This window comes from Heliangelus exortis, chromosome 2 (assembly GCF_036169615.1).
Source record: "Heliangelus exortis chromosome 2, bHelExo1.hap1, whole genome shotgun sequence".
In the NCBI taxonomy this organism is placed as follows: domain Eukaryota; kingdom Metazoa; phylum Chordata; class Aves; order Apodiformes; family Trochilidae; genus Heliangelus; species Heliangelus exortis.
The window spans coordinates 137642524-137665892 of NC_092423.1; the positions used below are offsets into that span (position 1 = coordinate 137642524).

General features: G+C 38.6%; 1 protein-coding gene across 11 annotated transcripts in view; it reads right to left on the reverse strand.

Moving 5' to 3' along the window:
- Positions 1-23369, reverse strand: part of ENPP2 (ectonucleotide pyrophosphatase/phosphodiesterase 2) — a 56172-nt gene that overhangs the window by 20383 nt on the left and 12420 nt on the right. For 6 of the 11 annotated variants that reach the window (XM_071738269.1, XM_071738265.1, XM_071738264.1 and 3 more), the window contains exons 8-13: positions 22381-22500; positions 13392-13447; positions 11108-11173; positions 10306-10378; positions 2332-2443; positions 858-983 (exon numbers count right to left, since the gene is read on the reverse strand). In XM_071738269.1, coding sequence (XP_071594370.1) covers positions 858-983; positions 2332-2443; positions 10306-10378; positions 11108-11173; positions 13392-13447; positions 22381-22500 — 553 coding nt within the window. Of the gene's footprint in view, positions 1-857; positions 984-2331; positions 2444-5663; positions 5817-10305; positions 10379-11107; positions 11174-13391; positions 13448-22380; positions 22501-23369 lie in introns of all 11 variants that reach the window. The other 5 variants (XM_071738260.1, XM_071738263.1, XM_071738262.1 and 2 more) reach the window with 1 other exon arrangement.

Here is a 23369-nt window from a genome sequence, read left to right on the forward strand (position 1 = left end):
CAAAAAACACAGGTACTTAGATTTAGAGTTTCACAGTTTATAGGGTAGTTTAAACTGCTGGCAAAGCCAGGTTTGCCCTGGTTCACTGAGCCAGAGCAACTATGATGATGGCTCAAGCAGCAGCCCTCAGCTGTTCAGTAAGGTGGCAATTGGGTTTGGATGCTTTAAATCACAGGGACTCCTGCCCAAGTCTCATCAGCTAATCTCAAACACCAGTCAGGGTGAATTTTTAAGAGCATGCTACAAAAAAGCAGCAAGTTTTACTGTCAACATTGCCCCTGAATACAGCTCCCTTATATCCTTCACCATTGCAAGTCTGTCACTGTTTAGCAACCCATGCTGATTCTCATCTGTGCCAAAAAGTATGGAGAAGCTACTAAATTCATAATTAACAATTCATTTCGTTTCCACTGGGTCAGAAAAATACCAGTTTTAGGGTTTTTGTTTTGTTTTGTTTTTTTATTTGCTTGGTTTTTTTTATCCAACCCATGCAATGCTGAGCTCCCTCAAGTCACATTTTCATTGGGAGGGGAGAAGTGTGTGAATAAACTCATAACATGATGCTGCCATGCAAATCTAGCTTCAAGAACCCCCACTTCTAGTCATAAAAGGGTGGATTTTAGCCCAGAACATTTCAGCCATACACCTGACACAGCTCTGCCACCCTAGGATCTGTGAGCTACAGACTGGGAAAGGAGCAAGGCACTTGATCTTATTGGGGTTCGCTCTGAATGTTCTGCTGACAAACTTACAAATTTCATACAAATTTCAAACTTACACATTTTATACAATGTCAGCCCAAGGAAGGGATGGAGTTTAGTTCTCAGGGCATAAGGGGTGCAGTTAAATTAACTTACATTTTAGGTTATTGCTGGACCTAGGGCGAATTCTACCTAAAGATCCAGGCAGCAAAATTATATCTTCCACATTCGTCAAATAGTTGCTTAAAAATTCAGTTCTTTCACAAGTAGTGTCTTCCATCCCTGCAGAAGGAAAATGCAAAATTAACCCAGCTTTAAAATAAAGATATTTTCCAAAACAACACAGAAAGAGACCCAAAACAGCCTATGTATTCTTTTGTTTTGGATGATTAATTTTACTCTTATTCTTTCTAGTCATATAATTCCAACATCACAGACTGGTAGGAGCCAAACTAGGGGTGATTTTAGCCTACACAGATAAGTACTAGTTTCAATGTCATAGAAACAGACACTACACATACCATGTGTGCACCGACACATCTCCAAATTGAGCTCATGGAAAAATCTAAGTCTGTTTCTAGTTTAGTGTACTACTTTGGGGATTTTTTTTTTTTTTTTTAAACATAGGATTTTAAGAGAAGTCACACACAAAAGGTATTGTCTGCTGGTGGTCTGTTCTAAGGCAGCCACAGATTAACAATTCTCTCCTACAGCCATTTGTGGCTGTATCACCAGGAATGTATCACCAGTCACAGGCAGCTCTCAGCACAAAGCCACCTCCCCTGGAAATCCTTCCTAACCCTTCCCTCCCCACAGCAGGAAGGAGGCAAATTCCATTTCATTGCTAATGTACCAGTTCTTGGGAGACTTTCATAGACAAAAATCTAAGTGAACAGGGCCTTTGGTACCATTGCCAAAAAGTTAGGTAAAAACAGGTTTGTCTCAAACATGGTCACGTTTCTCCAGCAAAACTTTCATTTTGTCTTTGCTAGTATTTACTGTTCCTGTTGTAAGTTTCCTCCGCTGTCCAAAAGAATGAGATTTACCAAACAATATCTCTGCTTTTGGATGACTCTCCGTTTAACTCCGTAATTTTTATAATTTTCCTTTTTCCTCCATTATTTTGATAGCACTTTCCATCCAAGCTGGACACAGTCCCTTAGATATTCCAGCTTTTCTAGTAGGGTAACTTAACCTCCTGTCACAGAATTGTCTTGCTCTGAAGACCTACTTCTCTCCTCATGCAAAGGAGGACAGTGCTACTAAATTGTTTCCTTCCATTAAAACTGCCAAAAAGAATAATACTCTAGGCATATTAATAGCCTCCCAAAACATGCAAGGAGAGCTGTACTTGGATGTGTTATAAAAAAATGACAACTTTTGAAAACTCTGAGTGGGGATGTAGAGAACCAGATCACTTCTATGCAAGAGAAGTCCTCCAATGACAGTTACCAGGTGAACCGTGTGGCAAATCTACACTATCTGTCAGGGTTTGGGGATTTAAACTGACCAAAAAAAACTGACCAAAAAAAAAAATCAGCACTCCAGTATCTTAACCTGAACTTTCATTTAAGCCACCTGTTACATGCACAACCTTTTATACACTAGCAAAGCAAAGTTTTTATTTTACCATGATCACCAACAAAGATGACATTGACACATCTATGTAGCTTCAACTGTTTTAGTCCATCCATGAGCTGTCCTACTGTCTTGTCAATCTCTCTCAGGGGATTCACCATCATCTGTATAAATATGTGGAAAGTAAAAAAGTTAATTCTGTCGTTGCACCGTTCTCCCTTCTACAAACGGACGTCCTTTGGCAAAAGTCCCCAAAAATTTACCATCCAGGTCAAGAGGCAAAGCCTTGGCTGAGATGTTACACTTACAAATTTCACACCACTTCTTTTCCTGTATACACAGGGTAATTTCACCATGAAAAAGCCCTGCTGAGGGGCTGACACAATACAGCAGCGGATATTTATGGCCTCCTATGGACACGTGTATTTATAGTAAAACAAAGTATAGATATTAGAAAAACATGAGAGCTTGGGGTTCAGTTTTTTTCCTATAGATAAATAGCAGTACTTTTAAAAGGCTGTTTTATGTGAATGGTTTGAATGTGTATGAACAGGAAGTTTTGGACTTGGGATTCATAGACCAAGTCAATGAAATTCATTTCAGAGAGCATATGATACTAGGATGACAATATGCCAGCCATGAGCACGTGGGGCTCAGAGGGTTTGGTCTTCAGCTTCAAAGCCAAGAGTTTTGAACATCTCAAATGACAGTTTTGACAAAACTGTCAGCAGGTCCAGAAGGCATGGATACCATACTGTGATTTCTTTAAGTTTCCTTTTCATTAAGAAGCAAAAGAAAGTAGACAAAGACATGTTCACAGGATTGTGTTTTCAGCTCTAACATTTTTTTACCAGATGTCACAAAAGGCAGGAAACATTTTAAAGTAAGATTTTAGGCAGAGGATTCAGATTTTGTTTTGATTTTGAGAAGAAAACATTTCTTGTCACTATATGTAAATTTCTTTCTTATTTGTCTATTTGATTTGGCTGGTCCAAGTATCTGCAACAAAATATCCTCCCAGCAACAAACAGAAAGCTAAAAAATTTTGGATGAGGAAAAAACCTAGATTTTGGCTGAGTATTCTGAGAACAAAAAATAAACACCATGTTAGTGTGACCCAGAAAGAGACAGCTCAGAAATTCTCCCTTTGCCTGAGTCACTAAGTGATGAAAGACAAATAAGACAGACTATAGGAAGAGAAAGGAAATCTTATCTTCTATATGGCACTTTAAGTAGATGGGGAAGAAGCTACTGAGAGATGGAATTATGGTGGGAAATAGGAAAAACAAGAAAAAGTGGAGGCAAGGGACAACAACTTCCAGGATTCATGATTGATGACAGTTTCGTTTAGCTGGCTTCTTCACAATTTCATCTGTACTGATGCAGAGACATTCTGAAGCTGTAATGAAGTTAATATATACAAAGAATCCTGTTTTTAAAAGAGACAAAAAACTCAAGAAGAGTGAAAGAAAGAACATCATCAAAAAAAGAACCCCCAAACCTTTCAACTTGCTGGTTTTCAGTGCTTGATTGTGTTTAAAGCAGCTCTTAGAAAGACCTTCACCAGTATATCTTTATCTCATTTTATCATCTCTCTTCAATTTTTAAATTCAGTTATCTTTTATTATTCTATACAGTGCTCAGCTCAAGGTTTTGCCCAAATGGTCTTTACAATGTAAGGCTGGCTGCAGGTCGTATATTCAGGCAAGAATTTTTTGTGTGGCTGTGCCATTCTTCTGTATGTTCTGTCCCAGATGTAACTTCAAAATGCTATTGGTAAAACAATGAAACACTTGCATAAAGCTTTCTTCACCTAATATGCTGATATCAAGATTTTGGAAGGCTGTACAGAAATTTTATCTTGCAAGATATATAGATGCCTAAGATGGTGCAACAATGAAGTGTTACTATTGTGAAAGCTCAGAGTATAGGATCTGAGACATACAGACCACAACTGGATTCTCTCCTGAGTTTTCCATTAGAAGAAGCTTGTTTAGAAGCAAAAACGAATTTCACTGCATCCTTTAAAAATAAATAAAGAAATAAATTGGTATGATCCAGCCTGTACTATTCCATTGCTCTCAAACAGCACCAAAAGATTAATTTGCAGACATGATTGAAACTATCATCTAATATTAGGATGAGGTTTTTTTTCTGAAATAATTGTGATAAATCTTAACAGCTCTCTTATCAGGGAGAGTTCTTTAGGGATAAGTTTGGATGACTTTTTCATCCAGAGAAATAAAGGAAAAAGAAAGAGTCACATATGCTCCCATCAGTAGGAATGCTATAGGCTATTTACGACACCCCATGCCAGAAGGGTATAACTTAGAAAGACAAAATAATAGCAATATCATCAATACTAGTTATCAGTTTTCCTCTTAGATTAATATGCATTAAGAGTTCTCTGGAAAAATCCAGTTTTCCCATATCTGATAATTTTGTGTGTGTCCCTGTCTGCCATGGCTTTACACTTAAAGAATCAGTCTCAAAAGCAACTGGGTTGAGTTGAATCATGCAACAAGTTAAAAAGCACCCCCACAAAAAAGCTACTTAGAACAGTGTTTACGTCCTCCTGTAGGATACAGTGGAGTGTCAAGGCTTTAATTTAAAGCCTAAAGGAGAAATATTTGCTTATTTAAAAAGGTTTTTTATTCGTTAATTTCTGAAATGAAAGTAATATTGAAGTGATCTATAGTATCTCCCACTGTATGAGTTAGTGCCAGGTGGGGAAAGACAGTATACTAAGGAATACCCTTTCCCTCAAATTCTATTTGACTTTTCTCCTGAAAACAGACTTATGTAGCACTTCCATTGCAAGTAAAGCATTCAGAAATATGTAATCAGGAATCCTTTACCCTCCAAAGTCACAAATCAGTTTTAGAATATATTTTTTACACAACTTAAAAAAATTCTTTCCCTTTTATATTTTATGAGTCACATTTTCAGGACTTTTCCACAACCACAATGACTAGATACAGAATTTCAAATAATCACTAGCTTCCCAAGAGCTGGGGAGTCCAGAAGGCTAAAATACATTGCACAATTTTGTAGTATCTCTGAAAGGTTAGAAACACTGCTAGAGTCTTCCGAGGGATTTATTGGACATTCCCTCCAGCTGGTGGCTGGATTTAAAAACAAAGGGATTACAAAAGCAACTTTCCCTAATACAAACAGAGTCTGAAACAAGAAAAACACAGCTCCCAGAACACCTGGTCCAGTTTGGCTGCTCCCCTTCAGGTCTTTCAGTACATTTATAGAAGTTTGGTCTGCAAAATCCCAAGACGAAGCATGGAGTAACTCCCAAGTTGAGAAAAATAAAGCTAGAGTAGTGCCTAAAAAGTGGCACTTCCATCATAAATTTTGGAACATATGCAAACTTACTTTCTTCCGACGAGCTTCCGGAGCATATTGATCCACTCTATGTACTTTTCTTCTTTTCTTTGGAGCTGCAACTGGTCTTTCCTGTCTCCTCTTAGGAGGAAGCTTTCTCTTAGGTCTCTTAGGCGGAGTAAGAGGGGAGCCATAACTACTCTCCTGTGCTGGCGGGGAGAGATGTCTCAGAAAAAAAGCCTGTCTCAACTCACATCAGATAGTAAAGCTACCCATGCCAGCTAATTCTGAAGCATAAGTACCACGGCCATTTGAAAAATGTAGGTATTTGGACAATTTAGGATATGTCTCTCAGGATCCCACCAAACTGTACTGAAAGCAGAGCAGCAGTTACAAGAGTGGACAGCATAAAAGCAAATGAAATTGGTGTTTCAGAAGATAGATGGGGCTTCTGGTTTTGAAAATACATAGTTAGGTGGGCTTTTTAATTAATTATTATCAAAATTTCAGCAACCTCAGTTTAAGTAAAATTTTTTCCATACAATTTAATGAGTGCCTGGGGCAGGCTGCTGGTGGAAATGCAACAACCCACTTGGATTATGGTTCAGATGGCTTTCTGCAAGGTTTCCAGCACATACTTTTTGGCTCACCATGAAAATAGGTACCTTTATCAGTATTAATAGTAGGTGCCAACAATATATGTAGGCCACGCACCCCACTGAAATCACCAGAACCCCAGTAGCCACTAACTGGGGGCTGCAGCACAAAGCTAACAAGGTGAGACTCAGCATGGAGTCATCCAAATCATCTAGGCAGGGCATGTTAGGGGCAATGCATCAGAAAGCTGCACTGCTACCTGCCAATTACAGCTTTATGGGCAACTTGAGATCTTATTTCCTAGCACTTCCAGTGTGGTATCTTACTGGGTAATGGTATTGTTCATAAATGCATAAATACCTGGGATGGACTTAGAGAAGGGAAAAAAAAAATGTTAAGACAGAACTTGAAAAAACCTCCTATCCCATTAATCAACTTGTTCATAATTTTAAGCTGTGCCACTCACTGACATTAACAGAAGTTGCAGGCTCTGAGCACTGCTTGGGATCACATGTGAAGTGTTCATAGATTTTCCTGCTGCGAGATAGTAACTACGATACACTGTGTATAATGGAGTATGCTGGGTGGACTTGAGAAGAGTTGGAGATTTATGATGATATTTTACTTCTGTGTACTTAGGCAGCTTCTCACAGTTGTTCCGTTACAGAGTTATGTAAACAGGGGAGGGAAGGAAGGGGATGTTACCATCTGCCATGCTGTTTCATTGCTTCCAAGGCAAGCATCTGGAAAGGAGATTCTAGTCCAGTCTCATTCGTCTCTCTCCAGAAAGGCATTTTAATAAAGCAGCACCAGAGTTTTCTGTTTTTAAAATGCTTCAAGCTTTGTGCAGTCCTGATGAGAGGAGCAGCAAGGAAAGGAAGGATTCTTGTTTTACTGTCTCTGAACCAGCTCACACAGAGCTCCACAATGCCAGAAACACGCGAGCGCAGGAGACCCAAGTCTGAACACTGAAACAGCCGTCTCCAGACAGCAAGTTAGAGGAGCAGCAGAAATGGCTTAGCAGTGCCAGATTTCAATGTGGTTTAGAGCTCTTATGGTAGTATATTTCTACAATATTTTAATTGAAAAAAAAAAAAAAAGTTAGCTAGGAGGAGAAAAAAAAAAAAAAAAGAAAAAAAAAAAAAAAAAAAGCCAAGTTCTTATTAACCAGCCAAATCTTAGTCTTGCTTGAGAAGAGTCAGAACAGTTACAGGAGGGAAACAAATCCCTCCCTGCTTACAGAAGGGAACTGTAACATCACAAGGGTAACTAGCCAGCCAAAGCTCTGCTTCTTGACCCGGAGGGACCAACCTACCAGAGTTCAACTGCAGAAGCACAGAGGGAAAGAAAAAAAAATGCAGAAGTAAATCAAGAGCAAGTTTGATAACTCTCATAACTACTACTGGAAATGTACTGGAAACCACTACATTATTTCCTAAGAAGTTTATTTATCTCCCACCAAAAAAAACCACCCAAACCCAAAACACACAAAAAAAACCCCCAAACCAACTCCAAAATCTAGACAACCAACTCACTTACATTGAAATTCATAATGTTAGAGGACATAGGAAGTTATGCTAGAGGACTTGGGCCATAATCTGTATTCTATTTATCTCAGCAACACTAACAGTTCACCAATAAATTTTGAGTGCATCTAGGTCCCTTCATTTCTAGCTTTTAAGATGTTCTACTCATAGGCTGTTGTGCATGTCCTGTGAAGCTCTGAGTGCCATCCACTGAAGTCTGGAAGGTGAAAATGATCAGTCACGGACCCCATTAGACCATAAAACACATTTGGAACACTACTTTGCATAAGAAACTCTAGTAAACACCCACTTTACTCTGATATTTTAGTATTTGGAGATATTCAAGTGTATATACTCAAGCTACTAAATGCAGCAAGAAAAGCTCAGCATAAAAACTTTGTTCTTCAAAAGAATAAATAAGAAGCCCAGATATGTAACACAGAACAGTTATGAGTTTGTTTTCAAACATTATTGTTTGGCTGATCTGACTCTGTATGAAGCAAAATGAAGTTGTCAGAACTACTTCAACCACCTAACTACTCCCAGCTGTATACAAGAAAAAAACAGTTTCACAGGGACATTGTCTTGGTATCAAGGAAGCAAATGAAAAGGATCCCCCATTTAAGGACTTTCATTCCCAGCTGACTTATGTAAGTTTCAGAGCTCCTAAAAATTATATTGAAAACAGTGAAAACAATACTGACAAACAATATAAAATACTTCCTATTTTTTCTGTCCTAAAACCAGGGCCCTAGCAAATCTCAGCATCTGTATACTCACACAGCTGTATTCATTTATTTAAATTTCCATTCACAAAGTTACAGCCACTGTTTGAACTGCAAACTCATACATGATATATGGTAACTTGTCTGTTCTCAATTTGCAAAAAATCTTTTTCATACTCTTGTGTTTAACACAAATGGCATAAATCTATTTGTAAAACTGTCATAAGGTATTAAGTCACGCTTACTACAAACGTAAGTTTTTCCTTGCAACTAGAGGTCAACCTTCAGATAGCCATCCAGAAGAACTCATAAAAAATAAGAGCCTTTGGGGGCATTTTGCTTTTATAATGACTTTTTCTACAATGAAATAGTTACAATTCACTTTTTAGATACTTATAAATAACTTGAAACTAGATTGTCACACTGGACACTAAACTGGTTTGTTAAGAGCTACAGTTTCCAGAACAAATGCAAATCATCATCTTCATATGTTCCCCTAAGTCCACAGAGAGAGCCCCACAACTCTGTTCAGAAGAAGTTGTTGTCTACAGATAAATAAAATTAGAATCATCAGTCATAAACCACACATATCACGTGTAAGACTTAATGAAGTGGATCTCTAAAGCATCATTGAGTACTATATCCTTGAATCAGAGAGCTCTCATTACAATGCTTTGCCTGAAACCCACTGCTCTGGGACCATGGCTCTAACTGCTTCAACAAGAGTGCTACCCACAGCAAGTTCTTAAGAGCTGCAAACCCATTTAACAGCTGAAGTAACTCAAGCATAATAAAAATAAATGAAAAAAGACCTAATGCTTCTTCTCTTTGACCTCTTCTCTGACAGAGAACAAGCATCAGATGTATATCAAACAAGTAAGAAAACATTGCTGGGTACCTGGCACTGGGGAGATGTGTATTATTTTCCAAAGATAGGCATCTGATATACTCCTCAGTTTTCAAATATCTGTTTACTCTTTAAAAAGCATGTATACAAACTCATAGTGTCTTATAATGGTGATGTGCAAGCATACATTCACACTGAAACATTTTTGCCAGATGCCAGTGATCACTGGGGATCAGTGGAGCATCCAACATAGTAGGATATTCGGGTGCAGAATTTGCTTTCCCATCACACAAATCCCAGACAAGTGCATAATTGTTATGTTCTTGTCAGCAGGACAGTGTGAGCAAGGAATCAGTACCCAAAAGCCCCAGCCAGCTACCCAAAGCTCAGACAAGGGGTTAAACTACTGTAGTGTTTTGCATGTAACTTTTCATTGAAATACCTTGCAGTGCTTCAAAACTTTTTCCAAACTCAGCAATCCAGCCCTGAAGGAACAGCACTGGCAAAGCTTTCTGAACCCCTGTAGGGCCTGTATGAAACTGGAAATAGCAGCTTTTTACAGTTCACAACAAACTAGAATTATTACTTTGGCTACTTCAGGCTGGCAGCTTTAAAGAAAACTTTCTTTGCATTTTTCCTCTATGTTTTCTGCATTATATTTTTATTACTTTGAACAAGGGTAAATTGTTTGAGGAAAGTTAAATTATGCTGTTGCACCCAAATATATCCCTGTCTTTCCAAATAAATCTTTCCATTTGCATTATCATATCACAGAAATAAACAGCCTCCTGGAAGGCATGGGCAGTTCCTTCTCTCAGAAGTAAATCTCACATGATAAATCCTTAAGACAGCAACTTTGCTTTCTCTGGTGGAGGGGAAGCATTCTGCAGAAATGGGTGAAAAATAAATGCTAAAAATATTACTCCTGAGCAGTCGCAAATATTCCCACAGTGTTTTTGAGCCATGTGATTTTTCTGCAGAAGAAAATCTATACTAACCTCTGAGTTGAAAGGACCATATCTATGCCCAGCAGCATCTGGTTGTTCAGAGTAGAATGCATAAACATAAGGCCTGAAAGAAAAAGAAAGAAAGGAAGGTCTTGTTCAGGATAGCTTTCACCAAAAAAATCTTCAGACCTGTTAGGTCAAGTTGAATCAAATCAGCCTTTCAATGAGAGCTGGGCTCATGGAAAAAGAACTATTTCTCAGTCATATTTTTCCATGGTATGATTAAGAAATTAATTTTATTAAATCCAAGAACACATGCAGGCACATGGAGTACCATCTGAGGACACACAGTCTTTCAAAAGTCTTGTAGGAAAGATCACAACAGCAACTCCCCTGTGTGAGCATGTGGGAACTTAAGTACTAAAAAGTCCTCATAATTAAAATCTTAACATTTTCCCAGTCTTCAGGGTCCAGTTGCCCAACTGCCACTGCCTGTAAGGTTGTTAAACCATAACGGACTCAGTAGGATAAGAAAAATCCAAGATAATCCAGGCAAATAAATGCTTCCTGATGAGAAATAAATTCATGCCATACATTCATTGAGAAGAAGCAAAATGCTGACTGTTAAAAGCCTAGGAAAAACAAGCAAACCAACCAACCAAACAAACAAAACAACAAACAAAAAAAACCCCTCAAAGCCCTAACACAAACCCCAACAAATCCTTAAATCAGTGATAGCTTGTAACAGACAAAAATAATTTTTAGAATTAAATTTCCCTTTGCTCTACCAGCTACTGTTAGGAAAAAGACAAGACAGAAGTTATCCAACAGGAGATGGCAGCAAGTGAATTACCTTTCATTGTCTGGGAGCGTTAGCCACTGCAGTATTGTTAATATTCTGCGCTCATGGGGGATGACACTGGACCAGAAAACACAAAAATATCCCTTGTTATCACAGAATACAAAAAAACATCAACAGCTGACTTTGACATGATTAATATCAACCATAACAACATAATTTCCTTAAGGATCCTTCTTTCTTGCTTGGTATTTTGTACCAATCTACCAGTATTCTGCTTTTGCAAATAGAGTCACTTCAGATCTCTTGGGTTTCCACACAATTCAAAAGAAAGATGATTAAAAGTTTGTACCTGGAGTCAGAACTCAAAGCAATAAATTTAACTGTTCTAAACATGGATGAATAAAGAGCCATTCTGGTAACTTTAACCTAGGTGAACCTTTTTGTATGCACAGTGGTGCTACCATCAGATAGCTGGCATAAATAAAAAATATTAAATTGCTCACATCAGTACAGGGTTAAACAGCCACCCTACTCTGGCAGTCTTGAAGACAAGAAATGTTTCTATTGACTTAACAGTAACCAAACTGAGGGTTAAGATGGTGTAAATCAAAGCAGTCATCTGAAACACCAGGCCACCAGAACTTGCAAAACTTTGACAGCTTCTCACTCTGCAGAACAGACTTATCCTATTTCACTGCTTGTATCCTGGGACTTCTCACTTGGCTGCTGGAGCTATGAGAATGAGTAACCTCAAACAGCTGCTAAACTTCCATATATCTCATCTTAGGAAAGATCTGCAGGTCAGTGACCACACGGTTATTTTAATACAATATCATAGTTAGTCCAGATTCCATTAGATCAACAGCAGAATCCCAAGGCAGGAATCAAATACAACTGTCTGGGATTCACCATGCTGAACTGAATTCAGCTCTCTTTGGAAACATCCAACAGAGAAAGAGAGGTGCCAGCAACAATTCTGAAAGAAGTTCATTTTTAATGTCCTGTATAACAGTGGTCTTCAGTCTCCAACTACACAGAGAACTTTCTGTTGTAAAATAACTACTAAAATGAGAATTTATGCTAAAATTTGCAAACAAGGCAATATCACAAAGTAGAATAATAATCTTGGAATTTGCTTTGTTTTTATATTTTCATTAATTATGAAATATGGAAGAAATCCATTGTTTCAATTAAACCATTTGGGACTAAGATGTTTTAAAAACTGCTGTATTCCTAAGAGAAAATTCTCCCCAAAAATATCCTGTGTTCCAAACTAAATAGTATAGTTTGAAGATATATATATATATATATATATATTTCCTCCATAATAAAGTGCCTGTTTCCCTCCCTCACTAGTGCCATTTCTATGGCATATCCTTGGTTACCTTCCAGACTACTTTATATCCTCAAGCATGCATTAACCAAGGTGTTTATGGTGACTACACATATGTAGGGGTTACAAATCAGATTTCTTTGTTTTGTAGAGGACCAGACTAGAGCTCTGTCAGGTAACCATCTTACAAAACTGATGATAGATTTAGCCTTGCATGGGGTACATTTTATTATGCTCTCCATATGCTATATGGTATTTAGAGTAGCAAAGATCAGCATTCCTAATGGAATTACAAAAAATAGGCAAGCCCCCTGAATAGTTCAATCTTGACAGTTTGTCTACAGTTTGCCTTTTTTCTTTGCTCCTGCAATCCTGCCACTAAACGAGAGATTGGTCCACATGAATTCCTCAGAACTCAGAAATTATCAGAACTCATCCATTTCCAGTTAGGAAGATATTTCTTAGTTGGGACAAGGGAAAATAATTTTGAACCATTAAAAAAAATTAAACAGCAAAGATCCTCAATGCTGTCTTAGCAACATTTAATTAATATCTTGCTGAAGGGCTAAATTGGACTGTAAAATGAGTGGGTCAGTCAGGCTGCTGATGTCAGATGACATTCAGGACAATGAAAGAACATCTCATAAAACTCAGAGGACTAGGAACTATTGCTAGTAATACTGAGGAGGCAAAACAACACACCACTAAATGAAAGAAAGATATTTTTATTTAATCACACATCTTTTCCTCATATAACTGAAGAAATAAGTTCATTTTTAATGCCTTGTAATACAGTGGTTGTCTTCACTGTATGAACTTACAACATCAAACTGTAACACCAGCTTCAACTATCAGAAAAATTGCAGAAATGAAAAAAGGGCCCTCAAGAGAGGGCTACAGTTATGAAGTCCAAGCTTCTAAAGAAAATAACTTAATAAATACTTCCATGAAATTAATTTTGAATTATTAGTTACAAATCTCCAGAAAACATAGGGCACTTACACAGACCAGAAGAACGTGCCAGCTTTCACCCCTTGCTTGGCTGCAGTAATCCAAATCTAATGAGGAAAATATAAGAGGATTAGAATGTATTCAGATCTTTAATGACCCTCTGAAATCAAAAGAAAATGTTTTCAAGACACATTCTTCTATCCTGAGCCTTGACTAAAACTGCAGCCTTCAGCCAGTGTCCTTAATTAGGGCATGTGGAGAGACAAACCTATGCAAATCCTGGAGCATGGATCAGCTGCTGTGCTGTAGACTTTCATCCGCAAATCTTGTGTTGGTTTTAATGCAAAGCAGCAAGATTCATGGCCAGAAATTTCTGAAGTTATTCCATTTAATTTTCAAAGACCAGCTATTACTTACCTGAGCCTCTCAGCATTCTAGTATTGGAGAGCACACAGTTAACAGAACACAACACTACTCAGTGTCTGAATAAATGTCCCTTTTCCCTCATTATTTGCCATCAAGTGTCATCAGCATAAGACACCTTGGGAAAGAATACCTAAAAAAGGGCACAGATGAGAAGGGGTCTAAAAAAAGCAGAGAGGGACACTTTTCTACCATAGATTTTTAAGAACATTTTGAGCTGACTCCAAATGGTCGTTGATGGAAATGATCAAAACAATCTCCACAAATTTTTCAAATCCTTTTTTCAGTCCCTTGAACTCCATATATTTTTCAGGTTAAAACCCAGTCTGTAGCAGTAAGTTCCACTGCATGAGTGTGCTTTTGTTTGGCTTATATCCACCAATTTCATTGTATTTAGGGTACTGTTCTCACACTAGGATAACAGTTTACTAATTCTTTCTTTTCCCACTTCCATGCAACATTCATGATAATCCCCTCTAATTAGTTCTTTTTGAGAAAGAGTAGCCTAGGTTTGGTTGATCTGTCACTATTGAAAGCCATATCATACCCCTGGTTACCTTGCCTCCCTCTCACCCTCCCTTTGCCCTCTTTGTCTTTTCTATTCTATGAGTTTCTACACAAGGCAGGAAAATGAGGATGACCAAACATCAGAAAGGTCCACAATCAAGGAAAGCAAACAATGTGAGTTTGTAGCTCTACACAAACAAATTCAAACTATCAGAACTACTCAGACCTATCAAAATTGTCTCAAATTACTCATTTCAATAGTAGTAATGGCTTAAAGGCCAGCATTATGTATACAACTAAATTATTTCTTCCCATTATTTATGCATACTATATTTTTTCCATTTCATAAGCCATTAAGCCAATTCATAGATCCCTTAATAATTCCAGAATCTTTGGTTTCCTTTGATTATATTTTTGAAGATAAATCCAAGGCCCCTCTGCCTTGCTCAAACAGGCACTTACAAACTGTTATCTAGGTATGCATTATTCAAATGTCATGTCTGAATTATTCATGCACCAGTCTTAACTGAAATAAATTTGGCAGTCTGATGAAACTCATTTGCACATTGAGGCAATAGTAAACAGTAAATCTTTGCCTTTCAAGTGCCCTGAACACACCTCTCAATTTACCTTTCATTTTCTACTCTTCCAAATCTTACTGGACTCAATCCAATTAAATAAAAATCACAGCTATAAAAAATAATTTGTTTTCATTGTATTCTTTTTGGTAATGTATTCTTTTCCAGGAAAGAATACATCCTTGGTAACCTTATAGAAATGGTGGATTACTAAATAAATGCAGCAAGAGCAGGAGCAAAATGCCCATGAATTTGCAGTGCACCCTTCTCTGTTTTCAGGTACTTAAGAGCCTGATTTCAAGGTTGGTTCATATTATTCTTCACTGCAGTTGCCACCAAAGAGGGAGTCCCCCAAGCACCTATCTCCCCAAACCTCTGCAGACTTCTTTCCAGCAGCACTGGGGTTTGCACAGGGACAATAACCAAAAGATGATGTGGCTTTGAATTTATGATGGGACAGAAGGATGTAGGTGAACAGGAGAGATGAAGTGTGCCTACAACTCCCTGATCACATCACTGAACACATTCACTGCAGCCAAAGGTGTAGCTGCAACACAAGGACACATCCACAACCTCATCTGCATCATCTAAAGCAGCACAGGGTATATAACTTTCCATGTGTGTGTGTGTGTGTATATATATATATATATATATATACACATATATACACACAACAGCCATATTCATTAGTGGTCTGTGAGCTTTGCAAGTGAAAAAGGGCCCACACTTAAAGAAAATGTATTTGTCTTTACTCTACAGATTTATTCCTAGAGCAGAACCCTATCACTGCAGAGAAAAGAGGTCAAATACAAATTCAGCCTGGGGAGTGTCAGCTCCACTTCTGTTATCCTCTTTGGTCTTGCTGTACTTGGAAAACCATTGTCCCTACAGAGCTGCAGCAGATTTATTTTTCTTTGAAAGTGTTTGTATTCCTGCAAAGTTTAAATTATTTTGCAGATATCTTTGGGAAGATACCAACAAACTAAGTCCAGGGAATTCAGTACTTCAATTTTACCATCTGTTAACTCTAGTCTGACTTTCCAGTGCTTCGGCCTGCACAGATCCAAATGGTCCAGCTTGGTCCAAGTGGCCCAGGCCAACCTCCCTGGTTGGCCAAATCAGCCCAGCCAAGTTCCTCCCCCAAGAGCTGAAGCTGCCCTATGCTGCATGACTCTTAGCACTGCTGAAACCACCCCTGACCCTGTCTATTTTAGGCAGCAGTTTTTACAATGTGCCAAAAGACTCTCCCTCTGGACAAGCAAGGAAAACAGTAGTCATCTTGGCATTTGAATAAGTAGCCCCTATGTACATTGCCAAGATACCCAGCAAGCCTTCAAGAAGGTAGCAGCTATTTTTTTATTCCTGTCAAGCATAGATTGTGCTTCAGGAGTGCCACATGAAAACAACATTAATGTTTTTCTGAACAGGGAGCAGTGCACACAAGTGTAGATCACTCCTAGTTACAAACTCCTAAATGAGCAGTAAGGGAGAGAAGTCCAAAGCACTTGGAGTGGCTTCAGACTGGGAAAAACTGCATCCTCCCTGCCTCAGGAATGCAGCCATTTTACACTGGCATTAACTGTTAGGATGAGGACTTGTGTCTGCTGCACTTGAAATAAGCTCAACAGCTAAGCCAATGATCTGCTCCAGTCACAGACAGCTAATGAGGAGGCACATATCTGACCACAGCATCTGAGGAGAGTCTGAACCATTCCACCCTGACTTTGCTGGGACTGACCAAGGTTCAACTCAAGGTTACAACAACTTACTACTGGACCCTCCCACTTCCTTCTTAGAAAGGGGTGGGTAAAACAACAAAAAAACCTCCACACTTTTGTTTCTTTAAAACCAAAATAAGAAAATTGAACACTATCCAACACTATACGTGGTGGTACTCATAGCAATACATCTGCAGAAACATCTTTAAGTATGCAGAGAAACAGCACTGGACAAGCTTTAAATCAAATGTCCAGTGTGTTTTAGATTTGTGGCAGCTATTGCTGATGAATCCAGTGGTAGCAGTCTCTACCAGCAGTGTCCTTGGTTAGCCAGACCCTTTGCTGGCTGGGTAAAATTAGACAACAGTCTGAAGGCAGCTGACAGGAGAATATAAGTTTCCCCACTATCCTCAGCTATAGGAAAGTAGCAGAAAAGTAAGGAAACTCTTACTGCAGCTTAATCACCAGTGAACACCTCTAACTGCCTTTAAATTAAATTGTCTTACAAGTCATACCTCTCACAGGCTGACAGGAGCCTGTCACTGTCAGTCAGTGTAGGATAGAAAAAAGTTAGCTGATGCCCTCTCAACTTTGGCCATCAAAACCAGTTGAAGTTAAGAAGGACATAAGGGTTATTGTTCCATTTCCTCTCTGTTGGTTAGAGTCAGTCTTTCAGCTAATTAATCCTAGGTGTTCCAGTACTGAGCATGCAAATGCAACGTGTTAAATACACTCTATGGCTGATCACATCTGTTCAGGTCACTTACCATAACGTTTGCTGTGTTAGGCACTGCAAGGTCAGTACCATTTGTGAGCTTATGTAATTTATTTGCCATATGTAAATATATTGGTTTTAACTGTTAGGAGTGTTAGACTTTACAGCCAGATGTTTTAACTATGAAAGATGGGCACCCATGGTTTGCATCTAGGTCAAGCCTTATATTGTAAGCTATGTAAGGAAATAAGTTATTTCAGAATTAATTTGCTTAAGCAGAGATGAGAGAAATAAATATTAAAAAAATACCAACAAAGATTAACTACTATGTCTCTATAGCATGCCAAAGAAATTAGAGAATATCTGACTTTTCCAGTGCAGAAAGACCTGTTAAACTACAGACACACAGAATCAACCTTAGTATACTGGCAAACGTCCCAAGAAATAATACACATTTTCTAGATGTACAAAATATATCCTGTAAGTTAAACTACAATTTTTTTTTTTTTTTGGTCTACATTGAATGACTACAAATCTTATTTATGGATAAAAATAGACTGGCTTTTAGGTGGCAATGTCATACAGAACATGAAAGTCTCAAGTTCTCCCTTCTTCTGTCTTAAACATGTTTGCACACAAATCCTACATGCAGTCATCCAAGAGATGTTGAATTGTCTTTGAAAACCTCCAGAGAAAGTGGGGCCCACTTCCCTGCTTCTCATCTTCTATGAATAAATAAGAGCTTATTACTTTGCCAAAGTTGCCCTGTGTTTGTTCCCCTGTGGAAGGACTGGCAGCAGCACACCTCAGGTCAGGGCTGATGGAAGGGACAGCTCTGAAGTCCTGCCCATGGCCCAAGTTGTGCAAACATCCTCCCACTTGCCAACCAGGCAAGAACTTCCATGTCAGGAGCAGAATAATCACATACACCCACTGCAGCAAAGAGCTGGGAATGCATGAATGGGAAATCCCTTCCCACATCCAGGTAAATGTGGGAAAGGGGAAATGACAACATTGCTTAGGTAAAAAAACACATCCATTATTGGTGCAAGCATGTAGGATTAATACCATGGTGGTGTCAAATGTTACACTCCTGTATTTTACATATATGCATTTTTTTCTGCCAGGGTAAAAGGTTGAGTATTCCTTCCATGCTCCTTACTCTTTAACAGGACACAGATGATCTCACAGCCTTGACAATTAAGCATTGCCATCTTGCTCAGACAGAAGATTTTGACATGAGAAGCCCATTAAATTAATAGAGACTTAAATAGCTCCCTAGCTTGTTCATGGCTCAAGCTAGGAAAAAAAAAAAAAAAAGACATACTGATAAAAAAGCAATTATAGACATGCTTCCTTTTGCTTTCCCAGCCAATCAACAAAGTGATTGCAAAATGTATTCAGGACAAAAAGAAAGATGACAGCTTGCTGCAGAGCCTGGGCTTCTCAGATGTAATTATCCTGCAAACGCTCAGGCTGACCAAGCAAGAAAATTAAAATAAGTTGTTTCTGCAATCATTTGATAATCAAAATCAACAAAAATCCTAATAAACAGGAAATCAAAACTGTTTTATCCCAAAGGTTGATACAGAATGTGAAATTCAGATAAAATCAGGACTATGCAGCTAGGATGTGTAGTGATGATGCCTAATGACTACAGACTGTAAAGACAGCCTTATGACATCCTGACAAGTCATCTAGGAATGTCATGGCCCTTTTTAAGGATTACCTTGGTATCTCAAGCTTGGCCCTTTCTGAGGGCTGTATTCTCTTTAAAAGGCTAAGAATGAAAATAAAGTTTCATACATGGTACTCTAACAACCTTCAGTGCTTTCATAATAAAGATATTTCTGAAGAGAGAGGCATGTTTGGAGCCAAAGTCAGATCTAAGCTGGGTTACCTTCTGAAGGATCCCCTCTGTCCCAGTTAACAACTGACCAGCAGTTTTGTACCTGTCATTTTCTGACTTTGGAAAGGCCAGTGGAGTAAAGACCACTAAAAATAAAAATGCATTGTACTGTCTGTAGTGTAAGCTTAAGCTCACTACATCAAATTAAGAAATGGAAAACTACTGCCAAAGGAATCTGGGGCCTAATTTAGTGCTTAAAGTTACTTGGGATGAAAAGAGACTCAGTGTTATGAAAAATGAGCATTAAACTTAGTTTCCCCTTTTGGAGCATGGACCCTGATGCTCACTATTTCTGCAAGCTGCTGTAGCAATATGAGGAGTGGTTTTACAGCTGTTTCCTGTCAAACACACTTATTTTGAAAACAAGGTGGTTTTAAGCTTATATAATAAATCAAGGTTATATACTAAAACAGGAGTCTGGATTTCAAAAGGTTTCACAACCAGCTAGTGCCCCTCAAAACACTTGCAAGCTTTCTCCCCCTTTCTCCTTTTCCTAATGGTCTTAAAATTAATTAATCAGAATTCCTGGTGTAGAAACATTAAGCTACACATCTGCCAAGTCCCACTGATGTCCATTGTAATGTGTTGCTGTTTCCCAGCAAGATACTGAGTATTAGAACAAGTAATTACAAAAAAACGAAACAAAAAGAAAGCAAAAAAAGCCACCACACACACACACACACACACACACCAAAAAGCCCCTCTACATTAGACCAGTTTCCAGAAGCAAGAAAGGTTTTTAGAAAGTACATTAAATTACATTCTCTTCTAGCCAGTTTTAGCCATAATATGAGTCTGGGGGTCCCAGACACTTTTTCTGCCTTCCTGGACTGAAAAATAATAATTCCCAATTCTAAGCAAACCAAGTACCATTCTGAAGTTGAATATTCCAGATTGAGACCTAATATCTATAAAGGATCAGATGAATATGTGATATGACAGACAAGACTTCTATGATACACAAACCAGATTTGCCTTCCTCCTCCCCTAATTTTATCTTCTCTTGTAATACCCAGCTCTTTTTACAGTCTATACAAATTCAATACATAGAGAAAACTAAAAAATGCATTAGAAAGGGACCACATCTAATCCATATATGGATGGAGATATTTTTTTCTCTTATTAAACACTGCAGTTCTCTTATAAAATATATTCCACATGCAAAGAGTATTGTTTATATCATACTTCTGCAAGAGACCCATTACCTCCTTACCCAGCCAAAATGACCACTCTATCAGGTTTACCAAACTAACAAGTTTCCTTTGCAATAAGTGGGGAAGGTGAAATTCTGTCCCTTATCCATGCATTTGTTTCCAATTCTCAATAGACATTTCCAGTTTATTATAGTATTTGCATGGTTTTTCCTTTTTAAGACTTTTTCAGATCCGATGGTTTATTTTATCATCCTTACTCATGTAGAGAACACTCCCCCCACTCCTCTGAAGACTTCATCCAAGGTGTGCTCATCCACAGTTGAGTAACTTTCTTGAACTCCCCTCAGTTGACATTTTTCATGACCCTTGTTTACAGTCAAAAAAACCTTTTATTCTCTGCACCAGTATAGGTGTTTCTAATGGGTGGGTGTGAGAATTACCAATAGGTCCCACTGAACACAACAGGTGATTACATCTTTGTAGGCTTATACTGTACTTTAAAAATATCATCATTTACAAGTAGAGACATTTGAACAGTCCCCAATAATTAGTTTCCCTAATTCCCTGAGCTGTGATTAAGGTAAGATGCACAACTAAATTTGCAATGCATAATTCAATTACAGCTGATTAACAAGTTGTCACAGAGCAGATGAGCCACACTATTTACTCTGAGCTCAATGCCTGACTGCAGCAAACAGGGTTTATTAGCCGTGTGGCTCTGGGTGTAGCTGAGGTGGAAGTAGTTCCCCACCGCCTCTCTTTCACTTCTCCTGATTTTGATCCTGCTTCTCTGCTCACATCTAGGAGGACAATAGCCAGACATGTTCCTCACCTTCTCATCTCTACACAAACCATGCTAAAAGCTAACCAAGGTTGTAGTTGGGTGATGTATTGACTACACTCATTGTTATGCTGACAAATTTTACAAGAGCAAAAATACCTCGTTCTGGCTCAGCCACAGCAAAACACATCTGCCTGCAGCTCTAAGCTGTCCCGGCTCACATCTGTTGGAGACTAAAACCACATGTAGACAAATAATACACACACTTGCTAACCCTAAAACCATCTGAGTAACTTCCTTTAGTCTCTTGGGATTTTTCTGTTTTAAGAGATTTAGAGGATGACTTTGATCACTTTATCAAAAAGTAAGGACAGATTATGGTGTTCCAAGCTCTTTGCCATCTCTCTCCCACCTCTATCACCTCACTCTTTTGTGGGGTTAACTGCTCAGGGAGCTTTTAAACTTCAGTTCCCAAACCAATCTATGCAATTAAATGTATGTGCACCTTGGCTGCTCGCACAACCCCCTTTTGTTGGCAAAGCAAGGCATTGCAGCATGCACTAACAGGGGAAAGCACAGCAGAACCAAGAGGATCTTCTTAACTCTGGTAAAGCAGAATACTTTGGAGGAGGCCATTTCCTTGCCCAGAATAAGGATTTAGAGACAGAGAAAACAGTAAGTCCAACACTAATCTAAGAGGGAGGATCTTGTTCAGTCACTGCTGCTGTGCTAGAGGCAGAAATTAATTCACAAACCTCTTCAGTCTCTGCAGTAAGTCAGGTAACAGTGATCACTTGTGGACTTAACAAATGATAATTATGAAGTGCCATGCTACACTGACAGAACATTAATTCTGAAACTGCCACAAGAACATTACTAGGATGAAAACCTGAGAAACTCATAATGAAAAGGAAACATTATGCAACTGTGACAAAAATACAGTCATTCATGTTAAACTGCTGCCTGAAGTGAGGCTTTTTCCTAGCCATATCTAATTCATACTTATCAATGCAAGCACCTTTCCATAATCAATGGCTTTATTATTCTGAAAAGCAAAAGCCAACTCAAAACATTACATTAAATTGATAGACACAGGGCCATCTGGGGCAGGGGGGAGGTTAGGTACAAATTGTTCACAGATGTATTTTTTGAATTATTATTATTGGCTATGTTCCACAGTACAGGGGGAGGGGGAGGGAGAAGAGTGGGGGAAGGAGGGAGGGAGAGAGGGAGGAGAAGGGAATCTGAAACTTACTGGTTGACCTCCCCACCATCTGTGATTGAATTTCTCTCGCCCTCGAAGGCTGAAGCTGGCATCAAACACTGGGTCATACATCGAATTGCCAACAATTCCATGTGATTCAGGATAGAGTCCCTTTGTACAGAAGTAAATTAATTAGTAAAACCCTAATGCACATAAATCAAGTTTTTCATAGCTATCTGCAAATACCACTAAATTATTTTTAAATAAGTATCTTTGTAACTGCATACCAGAAAAGTCTTTAACTAAGATAAACACATTTAAAACTGGCCGTAGCAATGAAAGCAATCAGAGATGACTGAATTGTGCTAAAAACCACAAAAACTGCTACTCAATACTTCAAAGTATTTCACACTGGTTAAAGTTTAGATTGAGGCCATCAGAAGTAAAATTTGAACTTTCAGTTCCTCTTCATAAATCCCTCGTCCAGAAACAGTAATTTATTCTCTAGTTGCAAGATTAACACTTAGCATTTCCATTTTGTTTTATCTTCACCAGAGCCTCTGTGAGATAAAAGTTAAAAAAAAAAAAAAGGCAGGTCACACAAAGCCATGGCTTTATATCACTTTGTCCTGAAGTAAGGACAATTTACAAGGTTTCTGCTCTTCTCCCTTTCACTTGGCCTCCTCCCATTCCCAGACATTCATTTCTACATCCCCTTTCTTTCTCTTCCTATTCAACATCTGAGGAGAGGCTGCAGGAAAAGAGGAAGGGGGGGAAAAGGCAGCTGCTTGTAGGAAGTCCCTTAACCCAGCTTTGGGAGCTTTGTCACACAGGAGCATTTGCATCCCAGGGTGGGGACATCCTGGCTGCCAGCCATGCCACTGGAGTGCACAAGTGATGGTTCCTTTTATTGCAGGGCCAGCACAGCATCCAGACACACTCAGAAGCTGAAAATTGTAAAGTGGCTGCTGAGTCAGCCCCACTGCCTTCAGCTGCTCCAGCAAAGGAACAACTGCTGGTTGTATTCTGGGTGGCATTTC